This window comes from Strigops habroptila, chromosome Z (genome assembly GCF_004027225.2).
Source record: "Strigops habroptila isolate Jane chromosome Z, bStrHab1.2.pri, whole genome shotgun sequence".
In the NCBI taxonomy this organism is placed as follows: Eukaryota; Metazoa; Chordata; class Aves; order Psittaciformes; family Psittacidae; genus Strigops; species Strigops habroptila.
The window spans coordinates 17,170,605-17,188,436 of record NC_044302.2 but is presented as its reverse complement, the minus strand read 5'-3'; the positions used below and the strand labels follow the sequence as shown (position 1 = coordinate 17,188,436).

At 37.8% G+C, this 17,832-nt stretch overlaps 1 protein-coding gene and 1 long non-coding RNA gene across 14 annotated transcripts in view; one reads left to right on the top strand and one right to left on the bottom strand.

Annotated features, from left to right (window-relative positions):
• The first annotated feature begins 38 nt into the window (after positions 1 to 38).
• On the top strand, positions 39 to 9,700 carry LOC115619897. The gene is made up of 3 exons (XR_003995158.1): positions 39 to 188; positions 3,705 to 3,893; positions 9,494 to 9,700. It is a non-coding gene; the product is annotated as an uncharacterized LOC115619897 (long non-coding RNA).
• The window catches only part of CHD9 (chromodomain helicase DNA binding protein 9), a 99,853-nt gene continuing 85,800 nt past the window's right edge, over positions 3,780 to 17,832 (bottom strand). For 5 of the 13 annotated variants that reach the window (XM_030512851.1, XM_030512850.1, XM_030512852.1 and 2 more), the window contains 8 exons: positions 16,343 to 16,506; positions 15,273 to 15,545; positions 14,203 to 14,371; positions 12,710 to 12,849; positions 11,978 to 12,199; positions 11,018 to 11,146; positions 9,465 to 9,569; positions 5,352 to 7,738 (listed from right to left, as the gene is read on the bottom strand). In XM_030512851.1, the coding sequence (XP_030368711.1) occupies positions 6,875 to 7,738; positions 9,465 to 9,569; positions 11,018 to 11,146; positions 11,978 to 12,199; positions 12,710 to 12,849; positions 14,203 to 14,371; positions 15,273 to 15,545; positions 16,343 to 16,506 (2,066 nt within the window). In that variant the 3' untranslated portion in view covers positions 5,352 to 6,874. Of the gene's footprint in view, positions 3,865 to 5,351; positions 7,739 to 9,464; positions 9,570 to 9,727; positions 10,305 to 11,017; positions 11,147 to 11,977; positions 12,200 to 12,709; positions 12,850 to 14,202; positions 14,372 to 15,163; positions 15,249 to 15,272; positions 15,546 to 16,342; positions 16,507 to 17,832 lie in introns of those variants that run through there. The other 8 variants (XM_030512856.1, XM_030512855.1, XM_030512854.1 and 5 more) reach the window with 8 other exon arrangements.

The window sequence follows — 17,832 nt, the reverse complement described above, 5'->3', positions numbered from 1 at the left end:
GCCCTCTAACGCGGCCGCTCATTGGGCGGCGGGAGAGCGCGCGGCCCGTCACCGCCCTAGCTGTGCGCACGCGCACGGCCACAGTTCCCCCCCCCCCCCCGGGCAGCGCTCCCAGGGTGGTGGTGGGGGGAGCACGGCGTGCCGCTGACGTCACCGCGCACACGTCGCGGAGCGAGGCCGGGCCGCGCGTAAGTAGCGCTGAGGCGGAGGCGGGAGAGGCGGTGGGCACGACACGCACGGTGCGGGTTAACCGCCCCATGGGAACCGAGCACAAGGCGTGCAAGCGCTGCTGAAGGCTGATGCATCGAGCCTTCCTTCACACAGCCAAGCGTACACAGCGACAAACACAGGGGAAGAGTTACAGACAGGAAAGAAAAAAGCCAACTTTAAAACAAAGGCACAACATAATAAAGAGTCACTTGTGATATGAATCACTTGTGTCCAAGTCAAAGCTTTCAAAGGGCTGTGCCCGTAACGAAGACAACCGGTTACCAGCGGGTGAACAGCAGCACATGGGGGAGATGCAGAGAGAGCTCCTGTGGTGAAGGCACATTTAAACAGAGAGGATGCCCGAGCATAAGCCTTAAGGAGGGATTGTCATAGAGCTGGGTACACGGGAGTTAAGAGACCAGTAACACACTGTACTTTTAAAGAGATTTATTGACTGTTTCCTTTTGTTCTACATTTCGAAGGCATCAACCATGAAAAGCTGCAGGAGAAAAAAGACACGTCGCAAAAGCTGATTTGGCTAACCTGAGGTGTTCCCCAGGTCACCAGTGTGCATGTTTACGGAGCAGTGAGAGCCCCAGATGGCGTAGGGCCTGCAGTGGAGGCTGGCAGCGGGCCCCCTGGCCTGCCAGGAGAACCTGGGGGTCTGGCCCATTCCACTGCAACATTCAATACTGATGGCTAGGCTGTATGTAATGTCTTACACCTCTTTTTTTAACACGGAGGAGCTGTGAACTTTGCAGCGAGGCAGCAGCTGCTCTGAGGCATACAGCACGCCGATGGGATGCCCTGTGCCACACTGAAGTCTGTCTGTAAAGCTGCAGGGCTTTCCTGTAAAGCTGCATTTACAGTATTTGTTAAAGCAGAAAAAGGCAGTACCGTGTACTATGGTATTTTACTTAATATTGACAAACATTAATCTACTCTTTCAAAAATCCTTTGGATATTAAAAAAAAAAAAGTGTAACTAACCCTCACAGTATTAGAAGATAAACAAAGCCTAGGCTAAAAGTGAAGTTATTATGCTTGATTACACCTGCATTCATCCCTGTTTTTATGCATCCAGACTTTGTAAATAAATGGTTTGACAGCTCTTGTGCAGAAGACAAACTAAAAAAAGTTATTTTTTTCTTTTAAAAAATGCTGCAGAAAACTTTCACAAGGAACATTTCAGACAGACACATTAAACTCTTTCATCCCTGAGGACTTCACTTGTTCCTCCACTTGATCTCTCCCCCTTTTTTCCACCCCCCTTACAAAGCAGCTAGGATTTTATTCAACACCATAGCAATGCTCAGCATCAGTACTGAAATAATGAGATATCCTCATTTGGCATGCTGATTGCTTGAATTATTTCCACTACTGGATTCCGTAATTATATCTGCCAACACTTTAAGTTAACAGCCATTAATGTTACCACTAATACCACTAATAACTCCTAACGGGAATACCACAGATATCCTCAGTCTGGTCCTTGACTGCTGCTAGCCTATCGTACAATGAAATATATTTTTTACCATTTTGAAGTTTCAGAAACTTGCTTATGAACATGCTATGGACTTCTGTATGAACTGAAACATCCAAGGGCTTCAGGGCTACATATGTCTTTGCTTTGTGCTGCCTCCAGCCAGGTAATGTCACACTGGGGAAGGCAGCCATGGCAAGCTGAGCAATTCAGACAGGCAGCACTCCAGAGACACAGGTGCTGTTTACAGCTCAGAACAACTAGTGAACCGTTTCAAAGTAGGGCTGCACAAAAATAAGGCAAATTGCCTCAAATTCTATCCTTCTGACTTTGATAATAAACTGTAGTTTCCTTGCAAAATACAAGAAACAGGTAGCAAATCTTGAGGCCAAATAAATGCTGCGCAGTAATAGCACAAGCCCTGACTTCACTGCCTTCAGTGAAGATGGACTGTGACAAGAAATTTTTGAAATGGTGGCTAATATTGTCTATGTGCAGGGAGATGAAGTGGCCTTTTTTTTTTTTAAAGAAGTCAATGTTAGCTAGCTAAAGTATGAAATATTCTAAATTCATGCTAAAATATTTAAGTCAGTATTTTGGGATTGTAACTATTCTGAATAGAGATACTTACCTATATGTACTTCATTTCAAGATTTCAGTCCACCCTATTTCGTAGAAATTCTTTGTATTTATTTCCAGTGTTCCTGAAATGCTGCATTAAAAATGAAATAGAACAATCAGAATATTTTTATAATTTCCGGCAGGCTGGAACTTTAGGTAGTAATGATATAATTTACTTACACCACTAGAGGTATAATGCATTTCAACATCCTTCCTCTGTGTATATTGTCAATATTTTCAAAGACTTATCTCACATGTACTTAATTACTACAAGCTAGAAAAAAATTTCTCCAAAAAGAATAGTTTTTCTCAGGGAAATGTTAACTGAAACTTACCTTTGTCACCAGAGACTCTTAACCATCAGAAGTCCTTGCTGTATTTTTTTTTTTTTAATAGAAAAATGTCATTTTACAAATGAGTGATTATAAAATACAGTGATTGAGATTTTCTCACTGTTTAGTTCTGGAAATATAGTATTTTTCTTTCCTTTTCCTCTGACTGTTGACAAAGGAATGGTACCGCCTGCCTGTAGAACATGAGGGACATTTAGATGAGGCAGGAGAGTCATTTTGTAAATTCCCATAGCTACACTGGTATAATGAGTCTCCTCCACAGTATGTCCCAGAAATGTAGATGTAAAATTTGAAGTGCCCGTCAACTACAGCAGTGTAAATCCCCTATTACATTGATACAGCTTTCTTATGTTGAAGATAATTACAGGTGTAACAGAACTAGATCAGAAACTGTTTATACAACTATTAGTAACTTCCACATCACAAGTAGTTTAACACTATGCTGCAGATTCCTTTCTATTAACCAGGTACAGCAGTCACAGTTCATCTCACTACAGCTTGAATGCAGGCATTAAGAAGTACACATTCATTCTGATGGTGTAACAGCACTGTTAGACAGACCAAAAAACCAGAAATATATTACCAATCATGTCAGAAATAATTTTCTCGTAGACAAGATACAACAAACAACAGGAATTTACCTGGGACACCTTGTTAGTAATCTCATCTAATCATCCAGATACTGTTTCCAAAAAAATTCAAAGGAGTGCAAGAAATTGAACACTAATACTGTGCCTAGATTATCTGTTCCTTGGAAAGAGTTTCACTGAAAAATAGATCTGGTTATATTTGCATTTACAGACTAAGACGATTTGATTGTAAGAATAAAAGACATGATTTTCCTTGGTTTTTATATATTATTTTTAATTATTACTATTTTTTAATCTATGAATTTTTATGACTTTTCTAACAAACCTGCTAAAAATACATGTAAAAAGTACTATTAGGGCACCTGTGGGACTTCCAAGGAAAAAAGAAACAGGAGAATGTGAGAACAATGCTCATATGTGTATGTGCATTTATATCACCTGTGTACAGATTTGAGAAAGCAGCAGCTCAGACAGGATGATCATGATCTGAAGACAAAATTCAGACTGGAGTAAGAAGGATACCACTGAATCATGGAAGTGCAACGACAGGCTAGAATAAGGCGGCACCTGACAGCCAGGAGACAACTGTCAGGAGAAATGTCCAGGCCCTGTATAAAACAGATGAAAAATAACAATGGTAAGTGCTGTGTACATAATTAAAATATTTAGTAATGCAGAATTTTAAAAGAAAGATTCAAACATCTCACATTGAAACATCAGGTGCATCATAATTTCACATTAAGTCAACTTTTAGACCAGAACCTAGACCCATATACTCCTTTCTGACTCTTAACTACTGGAAGACTGGAACAACTGCTTACATTGCTTGTATGACAACAGGAAATTGATTCCCAGAGAAACATCCTTGGTTTGATTTTTTTAAAGTCTTAATATTCCATTTTAGAGCTTAACACTAAAACTTAGCTTTTGTTGCTGAAAGCCACAGGTTTAATCCTTACACAGACAGCATTATTTTCACATATTGAGGCCGACATCGTGGGTAGTCAAAGAATATGTTTAATAAAAAATAATTAAACTTCCATTTGCTCTATAGAACATCATAGAAAGTAATTCAATAAATTACAAATGACTTTTTAAGACGCTTGTTCAACTACAGAAAGCAAATTCAGACTACACAGAACACAACTGGCAAATATTGCAAATGTCCAAAAAAAAAAAAAAACCTGGACTAAGACTTGGATCATGAAGCCTGAAACAAGAGATAGAAATACAAGGCAATAACAGCTAAGGTTCTTTTAGTAACTACCAACACACACTTTATCATCACCTTGGATATTCTTTTAACTTCAGTATTAGTGTAATTCTACTGAGGTTTCCTTATAACCCTTAACTTTATACAACCATATTTGCATATAGTTTAGCTGATAGTGGGACATATTTTCCCCTTCTGGTTCAAACCAACTAAAAATAAATCCAATATATTATGTTCAAGTCTACACCAGCCTTCATTACTTGAAACTGTAATTGCCTTACTACATAGAAAGAATCACTAGAATGGTAACCAAACTCACTTGACCATAATTAGGAAAATACTTTCTTTCATAAATCTGATATAAATTAGGTTTTAGCCACAAGATTTAAGATTTGTTTTGAGGGGGAAGGGTGGGAAGTGATGGCATTGTTGACATACTCCATCAGCAAACTAAGTTCATAACTGTTTTAAAACTTTGGCTATTTCATAGATGCATCCTAGTTAATTAAAAGTGCTATATTACAAAGGGCAAAATATTAAGTAGTATTTTCTTTTTTTTTTTTTTTTCCCATGATGAAGAATTGCTGCCCCCTTCTCTTGGCAGTTTTTAATTTTCACTATTGCTAAGACACTGCGTGAAGGGCCAAATGTCAGAATACTATTCGGGAAAATACGTAACCAGCACAATCCAAATGGTACTTGTATAGTTGTGTAATTACATGTAATACTGCTTCTAATCATGGGGCTAGTTATTTTGCACATAAACTTATATTTCATTGGTAAAGTTCTTGATAAAAAACAACACAGTTGTTTTACTGTACAAGCAAGCAACAGAACTATATCAAAATATACAGTTTTTGTGTTTTGTGTGTTTTTTTTTTTTGTTTTTTTTTTTTTTTTAAATTTATCCCTTTGTAAAGCTTTTTCAATGAACTTCTACTAGTACCTGTATCTATTTTCTGTTAACACTTGCCTATTCTTGAACCACGAATGATGTAACCAAGGTCAACTGAAGTTTCAGTCAGTTCAGAACTTCCGTAAATGTGAATCTGGGCCTCGACTGTGTCAGAGTAATAGCAGCTTAAGAAGGAGGAGGAATCAATATCACACATCAAATCTTAGACAGATTTTATATAGTAAAGGGTTCTAAGGATTTGGACTTAGACAGATGCCTTATGCCCTGTTACTGTGGTTTCTAAGAATAATTTGTCTTCCTTACTATTCAAAGTGCTTTTTCTTCAGTGGGTAACTCAGCATAACATAGGAAGTGATATCCCAAAAATGATTTTGGGTAATATTTAATAGTCAGATTTAAATCTGCAGAGAAGTTTAAACTCAAAAGGAGTTCAAAACTATCTGTACTTTATTTACCATTATTAAAACTGGTAACTCCAGGAAGTTTTATGACATAAAACACAAATAGAAATCTACACAAACAAAGCAAACAAACAATTTTTACATGAAGTATGCAGTGTTGAAAGGTCTTTTCAGTGGCACTTTATGACAGTTTGCCTCTTCTGAGTCTTGGGGAAACTACTCCTCATTCTGGGACTTTAAATTCTGCAGAGGGAGCCCAAAACTTTGCAAGGTGTAAACTAAATAGATCTACATGGTGCCAAGTTGCATGAGATAAGACAGTTTTTGCTTTAATTTCCCCCTACTGCTGTCAAAAAAGAACAGTTGTAATAAGGGGAAAAAAACCAAACCCAACACTCTTATCTCAAATAACTCAGATTTTAACATGATATACAGGATGTCTTTAGAAAACAAAACAAAACCTGAAAACAAGTAATAGAAACCAATGTAAACTTCCTAAACTAACTCAGCTGAGGTAACAGGTAGCCAGTTTAATTGGCTGATTGGGAAAAATTTATCTTCTTTTAAACACACTTGTACCTGAATTGGAAACAGCAGTGCATCACAACACTAGAGCATTTTCATGTAATTAAAGCAATGGATGGTGATGTAGATTCTACAGCTTTCATGACATTCATTAGCTGCCCAAATTATTGCTGAGTTTTGATCTGTAAATTATAAGTGTCAAGGAGGCTGTAAAACTATATTCAAATTAAATCAATAATATGCATAAAGTATTCTGTGTTCACTGCAAATATATTAAATATACAGCTCTTACTTGAGCATTATTTTCATAAAATTAACCCCCCAACAAAATTATAATGCCTTTTGTTGTAATTTTACACCATTGTGTATTTGATAGTACATACAAGTTCAGAAACTTATGAACTTCAAGAAATATTACATGCAAAACGTCTCTGAAAGCAGTTTGCACTTCTAAACAAATACTGAAATGTTCGGTCAGCAAATCATTGATGCACTCAACACTGGGTTATTTACAATGAAATAAAGAACAAAATCAGTTTATAATTTAAGTGCAGAGTCTAGGGTCAGTCTTCATCGCTAGAATCTGAATCCTCAGATGAAGATGATGTACTATCAGATCCAGATGAAGCATCTGCTTTTTCTGAACCCTCATCTGTGCTGTTTTCATTGTGAGAGCTTGGCTCTGTTCCCCCTTTGTCTTCCTGATCTCTAACCCTAGAATTTTCCTCCTTTTTTTCTGTGGGCTTCGCTGAGCCTGTGTCATTGCTTTCACTGTTCTGTACATCAAAAATACTAGACTGAGACAAAGCTGGGATATGAAGATTAAGGCCTGGAGTGAGAAGCATCCCTGGGTAAAGTATGTTGGACAAAAGTAAAGGGTTAAGAGAGAGAGGATTGGCAGCTGCAGCAGCAGAGGATGTTGAGGGAGAACTTGAAACAGAGTTTTCACCACCAGTATCTGTATTTTGGTCTTCTGTCCTTTCTTTCTTAGTATCGGCCTCCTTTGAATCGCTTCCCTTTTTTTCCTCTGAAATAGATTCTGTAGACTTTGTGAGAAGTCCTCCCATGCCTAGCAAGTTTGGTAATCCAGCCATCCCTGATAGCAGCATGGGGAACATGGCAGCCATGTTCTTAGCTTCTCCTCCAGCAGTTAAACCAGCCGGCATTCCCATTAATCCTGCTGTCACTTGCAGCGACTGCAGATTTTGCAGGTTTTGCTGTAAGGCCTGAAGACTGGGCAGATCCACTCCGGGAAGCAATCCATTAGCTAGCAGAGGGTTAACCGATACGCCTGCGGCGGTGGCAGCTGCTGCAGCTGCTGTAGCCTTAGCAATCTCACTTTTGGGGCGCCTTCCTCGCCGGCTCACTTCTTCCCGCACAACAGGTCCAGTGAGAATACGGTCAAACATACCTTCTGGAAGAAACCCCTGCAAGAGATGCATTGGGTGTTGTTAGGATTTTGAGAGCTTAAAGATGGAAAAGCAAACAAAAAACCCAAGCATACAGTAGCATGGTCAAAGATGATGCTGGTATGTTAGCACAGCAGCTTGATCTTCAGACAGCTCACTGGAATTTGTGGTGACTTTGTGCTGTCACATCTCAAATATCTGAACACCCGTTTCCACAGTGAGGTCTACACAGGTATCTTCTCAGACTCTCTGCTAACTTATCCCTAGAGGTTTATTTGCAGATCAAGCCAAATACAGCTAGTTATAAGAGCAATCTCAATTCAACATCTAAACCAGCACTGCTCTGCAGTATTACCACACTGAAATAATTTGTCAGTTTAATTAAAAAAATTACTCAATTTAAAGTTAAATATAAATGTGTGATTGCACACAGACCAACAATCTCCGAGCCCTTTTTATTATTGCTAGTGTCTGTTTAACATCCTCGTATTTCACCTTGTCCATAAACTTAAGAACGAACACTGGAGTTCAATTAAAATAAAATTTACAGCACTTCTTTTTAGGGCTTGCACAGTATTACTTCACCTCTGTAAGCCCTCCTACCTAACAACAAAGAAAGATTTGTAATGGACACTAATATTCTCTTCGAAATGCACTGTCTTAAAAATTTGTCTTGTAAATGGCAATTGCAAGATCAACTATTACTCACATCCATACCACAATAAAGCCTTTTTTTTGCCCCAGCAAGTATCTCTAATTTAAGCTAGCCTAATGAAACTAGAGGAATTCAGAGCTCATGCTCTGTTCTTCTGTTCTGTGGATAACTACTAAATTCTCAAAGTAATTCTGCTGTTATTTATACCTCTATTCACTGCAGTCTAATCCTGTTCCTAGTTACCTATTTTTCTACCAGAAGGTCCCACAAGGGTACTGGAAAGACTGGCATTTAGAACTTCACACAAAGATTACAGGTGCTGTTGACAGTGAACTAGAAAAAAGATTTAACTTGGTAATTTCTTTGCCAGAGGCTGAAGGTGTGGCATAAATATATTTTATCGCATAAATTACTATGCTAATAGACATGTTACAGTAAGTAGGTGAGGAAACAGACTTCAGAAGAATACTGACAAAAGTATCATCACTTCTGTTAGACACATGGAATGGAAGATTAACTGGGTTACCAGAAACCATTCTTTATTATACAACACAACTTCTTAAAATTATGTTCTTATCTTCAAAACAAACGGGGAACGAACTCAGAACCATACACCATATTTGAGCCAATGACACTTAAAATGAAAGAGATACCAGCTATGTAATAGTAGTAGAAAATAGCTGTATTAATACTTTATTTAAATTTTTATTGAGGATAGTAATTTCTTAAAGGTACACAATGAAAGTTAATTAATTAAAAAGTAAAATAAATATTTAAAATTATATTAATGTTCCCAAACCTTCAAAGCTACATTTAAGAGATGAGAAAGCCACAGTATGATAGTGCTTTCACCCAAATCTCTAATTTGGGGTTGCCAGCCACTGTCCCTCCCTTCCTCCTACTCACAGCTGTGCCAACAACCCAGTTTAGGGAATTGAGCTGGCGGAAAAAAGCTAACATTGACTCACATTCCACATTTAATATAATACCAGAAAGGAAAAGCACGCCTTTTGGCATGCCTTTTTTCCTGTTTGCCATGTTTTTAAGATATATTTCATGCCATGGTTATCTTGTTCTGCAAATACTCACAGACTGTTTTACAACTTCTCCCCATTCAGGAGCCACTCCATACTCTGGATTTTCTTTCAAGAACCTGCACAAATCCTTCAGAGGGGGAGCAAAGGCACCCCCAACCTGGGAAGCAGAAGACAGAAGTCAGGAAACACTTCTTATTCGTAAGAAGAAAAGGCAACATTCACACCTGACACTGTTTCATTTTTTGCCTTTTATACAGAACAATACAAATAAAGTCTCACTTGAAATTATCAATGAGTATAGCATAGCTTTTCAGCAATGCCTCATGGTATATGTGAGATACTCTGGATTTGTTCTAAGCCTACTAAACGCAAACTCATCTATTAAACTTACACTTTGCAACTTCAATATTTCACATTCTGACTAATGTTTAGTGTCAGAGATGATTCAGACATGCAATAAACGGAAGAACAACCACATAAATAGAGAACAACAGTGGCCAAGTCTTAGCAAGAAGGTTATAACTACAGTCCGGTTAAATCTTTCCTTTATCCATGTAACAGCCATATTCTATCCTCTCAGTCAACTTCTAAAAATACTTTTCTTAACAGGCTCTGCTTCTCGTGTGAAATTATTTCTTGTATTTTTTCCATGCAAAAAAGGCCAAGTTAAGATTGCTAACAGCATGTCCTAATGAAATCACAACAGGAAAGTCATCTTTCAAATTAATCAGACTTATCATTCATATCCAGAAAGAAAGAAGAAGTGGTAAAAAAAAGAAAGGAAAAAGAATTCCAGCTTCTACTCAGCTCTCTCTATAAACTGCAATTTAAACTCACATTTTCTAGGCTACTTTTGGTCCCCTCACCACCTGCTACTAGATGTAGAACTGAACTTAAAAAAGAAAGTAAGTCAAATTGAGTTTGGTGATTCAGAGAAGTGCAGGACAGCTTATAAATGGGAAAACTGAGATTAATAAATTAACAGGAGTCTCAACTATGGTACGGAGATTTATTAGAGAAAAAAAGCCATCATGAAAACACAGACTTTTAGAGCAAGCAGGGATCAAATCTCTCACTCATTGATCATCAACTTTGAAAAGATTCCTCAGGGTATGGCCTACTGTAGAGCAGCCCAGGGGCTGTTTTTTAGGAGACTAGCACCACATAAGTTCCTCTCTAGAGCTGCTGTTGAGACAGCACTGAAGAAATGAGAGACTCTCAAAATTCTGCCTGACCCTCCTCTAGAGATGCACAAAGCTCCTGACCCTAATATAAGAGCATATAAACATTTCCCACTTTCCTCAGAACAACGTGTATTTCAATGGCCATGTCTCTGCATTAGTCAAGGGCACAAATATTGCAATATATTGTGTTCAGTTCTATCTGAACATAAACTACAGGGTAAATTTCTAGCCATATCTTACATATTTGCATAGTCTCAAAACATTTACTAGAAGATTGTGAGTGACTTTCTTGCTCTGTACCAAAACTTTAAAACAAAACCCTTTCCTTTATACACAGTATTTTAGCAAGTGTAGTATACAGAGTTCTTCATTTTAGGTAACTTTTCATTTGGGGAACATCAGAATGGAAACAGTTAAATACCTTTCTTGCGTTTCTTCTATTTATGAGCTGAACACGTTCTTCACCAGTCAAACTATTAACATCCAGTTTATTAGGGTTTCGACAACGGTGCCTTTTTTGTTTGGGCCTGCCATCATGCAGCTGCATCCTCTGTTGTAAAGGAATCAAAAAGCCCAATATCTTTCTGGTATAACTTTTAAAAATGTTAAGATACCTGTGCAATCTCTTGAGTCAGGCATTCATTTGAAGTCATCATCGATTTCAGAAATATTCTAGTAACAATACTAATCTACTAATCACAATCATGTAATATGCAGCTCAGTAAACATCACTAAACCCTCTCACTGATGCCTGTACCCATTGCTTTATTTTACTAATTTTCAGTTTTCAACAGTGCTTTAATTGTCAGAAAGATTGCTACTGTTTTGTATTTTAACATGTTTATGGAGAAATAAGGTTATTATTCCAGACGCTGTATATACTATTTCCTTACATTCTGTTCAACATTACCAAATCTCAAATTCAGAGGTTGCATGATGAGAATGTCATACCCATAGAAACATCACTACCACTGCACTACAACGTAGGTATGAGATACATCCCACAGTAAAGTCTTTAATCCCCTGGCACATCACTAAATATGCTGTTACACATTTTCAGCTCCCATCATTAGCATCAGGGTAACATGAGTTTTCTTATCTAGATTTTTTTTTTTTTTTTTTTTTTTAAATCTTGGGTGAAATTAGGCAAAGATCAAATGTCTTTGTTTAGTATTGCTTTTTTGGGCAATTACATACTTGAAGGAGAAGGAAGGCTTTTGGAGCTTAAACTATGTAAAAAGAAATGGACATTCTCCTTTTCCTCAACAAAATAGAAGAACAAAGAAGGAGTAATTTCACGTAGCATGGAACATAAACCCAAATACAACTTGTGAGAAATGTTTTACTATTTAGCTGAAGCAGAGCTGAAAGGAATACTCACAGGAATACAAGCCCCTGAATCTTCAACATATCCAGGATGTTCTTTAAGCCACCTTTCCAAATCTTTTCTTTTGGGGGCATCATCACCTGCAAGCCTTGTTCCATCTTTTAGGTTAATAACAGGAACTGGACTCTCTGCATCAAGCATGCCTTGGGACTGTGTGTGAGTGAGTGCTGGGTTTATTCCTGCAGTAACTTGACTGGAGTTAATACCTGGATTAACCTGGAGAAATTCAAGACATTTGACAAAGTTCTCCACAGAAAACAAACCATCACAATTATTTCATGTATGATACAATGAAGGTCACAGTCCTGCAGATCATTATGCACACACTGAAGGACTAAGAGAGACTACTCATACCATAAATAGTTCCCTTTAAGTCACTGTACAATCAGGTCCTGTGGCAGATGTTACAGGAAAGGATGTCAGAAGGTGTTGCTAGGTCGAATATCGAGTTTTTAATAACACTTTAATTACAGTTCATCAAAACTAGAATTAAATTTACTTTTTAAAAATAGTTACAAGTATTGTACATATCTAATATTTAGTAGAACTCTACCACTTCTCATTTGTGTAGTCATGAACTGTCAGTGAACAATGTCAGGAAAAAACCCAAACCCAACAGTTTTGAATAATAAAGTTTTTGTTGCATGTTGACAGCTGGTTATGCTCAGTTAAGGGATTAACAATAATTTGGACCTTATTTTTGGATACAAAATCAGGTTTACTTACGTGATTCAGCTGTTTATTTCGGTTTATAAAGAGGACATCAACTCCTTCCACATTCTTCCTTCTTCCTCTTCTCTTTTTGACTGGAGGCTGACTGTCAGCTATGACTCCATTGGCACTGGCTGTTAAGTGACTCGAAGTACCTAGTTAATAATGCAACAAAATAAGTTCTCACATGCTTGAATTGTTCATAACAAAGAAAGTGGCTGAATAACAAAAGGAAATAAAATTACCTGAAGTAGTGCAAGTGCATATAATTTCTACATGTAATATCTAACAGAAATTGCCTATTGTTTTATGACTGTTTAAAACACTATTAGTATCAGGCTCTGAAAAGCCATTTTACCACCTAAGTTTCCTATTACTGTCCTCCTACCCCCTCCAAATAAATCTGTACAGGGAGGAGAGCTGATAAAACGTGCTGATATCAGACACGCACAAAGGCAGACATACCTAAATACATGTTTATAACAAGTTGGGGCCTCCAAGGATGCTGGGGAGAGACTCTTCATTAGGGACTGTAGTGATAGGACAAGGGGTAATGGGTTCAAACCTAAACAGGGGAAGTTCAGGTTAGAGATAAGGAAGAAGTTCTTTACTGTGAGGGTGGTGAGGCACTGGAATGGGTTGCCTAAGGAAGTTGCGAATGCTCCATCCCTGGCAGTGTTCAAGGCCAGGTTGGATGGAGTCTTGGGTGACATGGTTTAGTGTGTGCTGTCCCTGCCCGTGGCAGGGGGTTGGAACTAGATGATCTTAAGGTCCTTTCCAACCCTAACTATTCTACGATTCTGTGTTGCAACAAACCAAGGAAGTATAAAATGCAAGTGAAGGGTAGTATGTTTGTTTAAATGAAATCTCATCCATGTATGTACACAACCTCAATGAATTGCAGTCCTTTAATCAGAAGCTGGCCTAAATCAAGCACCCAGCTCCAGTAATTCTGAGTATTTTAATCTAAATTTTAGCTGCCTACTTTAGGTTCATTTTCACTTGTCAGTGTATATCTACTAATATTTTTAAGGAAAGTAAGATATAAGCTTTGGCTATAAGCCGAAAACTGACTCCAGACTATCGTCCCCCACTGTTTCTTTGCACAAGACACATGAAAGAATATGAAGAGTGCAAACTGACATGAGCATAAACTTGGAATTCTTCATCTTTACTTAGAAGCAAGCCATAGTGAGTTCAGAGTTAAATTGGTAACTGTAAGCGTACAGTGATGCACTTCATTAATCAAATCTTCTTATGGGAGTGATTATAATATACAAATGCATCATTCTAAAAAATGAATGTTACAGTAACTGACACTGTGAGAGAGCACTCATGTGGTCCAATCTCATGCCTCAACTCAGGTGACTAGTTTCCCTAACAGAATGGAGAGGATTCTCCCAGGCTGTGGTTTAGACCAAACAACACTGCAAACACCTCTCTTCCAGAGAAGAACCCAGGAGATAAGAGTTGATACTAACCCTTATTCCCTTTGACATTTTACATACCTGATTTGGGGAGTGATTTAGGGAAGTTGACAAGGCTGGTTTCTGAGGCATTCTGGAGTTCACGTAGTCGAGCCAGGTATTGCTGCTGCCCCAATGCACCTTCCTCACTTTCAAATGGCCTTTTCTGAGACAGTCCCTGCTTCTGAAAAGTCAATTTCAAACCACCTTCCTGTTAAATAAATGCCAGGGTTAGAAGAGTCTCTTCTGAAACAGAAATGACTACTTCGTAATCAGGATTCTCACATACAAACAGTTACTCCAGAAGAACTGAGGAAGAATGAACCTTAAAACAAGCCCGGCTTCTCCTCCATGTAAAAAACAAATCTGAACAGAAATTCCATGGAATTGCTTCTGTGAATATAAATTTTAAATTATCTACTATTGTAACTGAAAAATCCAGACACTGAACAGCTGTCTACCTCAATAATCCAGTCTTAAAAGAAATGCCAAACCCAATTACAAGAGGAAATTTTCATACATTTTTATGTGCTACGAACAGGTCTCAAACTATAGATAAGAATAATGTTTGAAGCTTCTAGCCTGCATTTAGACTGGGAAACTTACATATAACCCTCTAAAAGGCCATGAAATAATAAAGTGCTTGCTGGATAGGACATGCTGAAATGTCTTAAAAAAAGCCGAACAACAGAAATAGCTTTTATTACTAACCAGACTTCTTAGAAACAGCATAAAACAGGCTCTCTGAGGAAGCACCAGAATGGCAAAATCTCAATTCAGAGAGAGATATAATGATTCCTTCCAGTGGCTCATGCAAATAAAAAAATAATAAAGCAAAAAAAACCCAACAAAAACAAACAAACAAACAAAAAAAAAAAACCCAAAAAAACCCCACAAAAAAACACCAAACCAAAAAACCACCTCCACCCACCAAAAAAAACCCCCAAAACAAACCCAAAACCCAAACACTCAATGCCCAGAAGCAGCAGACCCAAATACCCACAAACAAGTGTGTGAAGGAAGTGAGAGTGAGAGCAGGCAGCCACTTGCAGGTAAAGCATGCCGCACACCGCAATCGCAATCAGGTCCTAGGGCAATAAAAATAAACATACGTCATTGATTTTCACTGTAAACTCCTTTTCTCGTACATGCTTCTTCACCTTTGACATCTGTGGTGATTGATCATATTCTTCTTTAACACCTGCAAGAGGGGGTGTTGGTGCACTGGGCTCAATGTAATCTGCAGCAGCACCTGGGCTATCCAGAAGCTTGGTTGTGTAGAAAGAGGCCACCGTATTACTGTCATAGCTCCTTCTTGCTGAAGGCCATTTACCTTTCAACACTGTTTGACAAATACTGTCAAGTCGATTAATCATAACTCGATCCTATAAATCAGAGAAAATATTTTTTATGAGTAATGCTTACCAACACTGTACATATTACATTTATGTATTATCTTTAATTCTAAAAAGAAATGAAATTACAACATTCTTAATCACTAGACTCGGACTTGAAAGATTTCTGTTTTCAAAGTTCCTGTATTTGTACCAATCCCCTGTAAAAGTTTGTGAAAGTCACCTCTGTACTTAAATTTCACCACCTGTCAACAAGTATGCCATTGCTCTCATCACTTAGCCACTTAATGTTATGACCTTTTCAAAGTATACCTTAGAATTTCAATAATTTCACAAATTCCCACATGGAATCATATAGTTAAGTTTTAACACAGAAGTTGTTTTACACCAGTGCTTCAGCCAGCCTATACTTTAACATGACTTAGGATCTTGCAATGTAGCTGAAGGAGTCCCACTACTATTCAAGATTTTTTTTTTTTTTTTTAATATTTAGCTTAACTGATTTCTTGCTATTTCATTTTTACATTCTTTTGGGTTACACTAAACAATTCCTCTCACAGACTTAAGATCATGCATCTTAAATATGCTTCCTTTCCAGTTTTGTTTCCTATATGCACATTCTCTCTTTTACAGATACAGCTGTACAACTGATGAACAAAATGCTTTGTGAAAATTTTACTATAATTTACCATGAATGAAATTCTGGGTTTTTTTCCAAGATCTTCCTACACCTCAGTGGTATGGTTTTAACATACATAATGGGATACTAATGTCATATCTCACCTTCACCTACAACTTTGGTTTTCAAAATAGCATTATAAACTTGCCTTTGGCCAATAGGAGGCAGCCAACATGTATCCACCTTGTAGGAGATAACTGGAATTTGGTGTCCCATTGTTCATCTGGAAACTGTCTTGCGTCTCATCTTGTGTTGTACTCAGAGAGGCTACACTCTCTTCATCATATGCTTTTATATGCGGGGTTCCTTCTGCTAAATAAAAATGCTAACATCATTTGATGTCGTAAGGAAGTTAAACATTCATTGTAAGAAGTTCAGGTGAACGAAACACACACAATGTTCAGAGAAAGTCCAAACACCAGTTAAACTGAAGAACTAATCTGTTAGGTTTTTCAGCATGACTGCTGATCCTTTGCTAGGCATTTAAATTCCACTCATACTCCTATTTTTCAAGAGCTCAACATGTTGAACATTTAGCTATCTGAAAACAGACATGCTTCACAGGAATCTTATCGACAGTCCTTACTTATTTTAACATACTTCCTTTGTAAGCCAACATGCACTAAAATATAGAGTTAAATTGAAAGGAAAGATGTCTATCACCAGGACATGGCAAATCCATTGGGATGCAACTTCAAAAAAATTTTCAGGATGGAATGCTGGATGTTCCATGTCTTGGGACACATCTGTCTGTACTATTTCATTTTTTAAATTTTAGTGACAGAGGATTTCTTCTTAGTATCTTTCCAGTGTGTCCTCTGACTTTGTTATACTTCTCATTGCTATTTTACTTTTGCCTCCACCCAGACAACAATGCAAGTTTCACTATGACACAGGAAAATAGTCAGGTGCTGCCTGAATATGTAAATACTACATCAGCAGATTAAGAGTACTAGTACTGAGGGACATCTGTATAGAACTCAAATTTGTCCTTAACAGTAGCTATGTATTGAGTCATCTGATAGAATTTAGCTCTCCTAAAAAGATGTTTCAAATGTGAGAAGTATGCCAAGGGTCCATGATCACTGTACAAGATATGAAAGAGAACCTGGTCTTGAAATTAAAATGCAGATGATGTTAAGAGAGTTTTCCAGCGTTTACTAATCTTGTCAACACCAACTTACAGCAAAATAGCCACAAGAAGAAAGGCTGACTGATTTATGAGACACTGCAATCTGAGGATGGCACAATTACTTGGCTGAACAGACTGAGCTGGCAGAAAGCAAGCCTAATATTTGGACTTGTAGCACATGTTATAGTATCCACCACGTAGATCTAAATATTTATGTTGTATAAGCATCCTTTTTCTCTCTCTGTTTTAATGTTTGCATACAACTGTTTCCTCTGAAAAGGTTCTTCCACTGCTACAAGCAGCAGCATCTTAATTATTTTGTTTCAGTGGCATTTTACTTGCCCAGTAATCATTTTCCCAGTAAATTAACCCTATAGTTTCCATTTGTCATTTCCACAGATGAGAGGATCCATGTGATTAACACAATGCCTTTTCCCTGAGATGGCAGGGGGTTGGGGGGAGGTGAGGAGAGAAAGATTATTCACTTATGTGTAATACCACTGCCT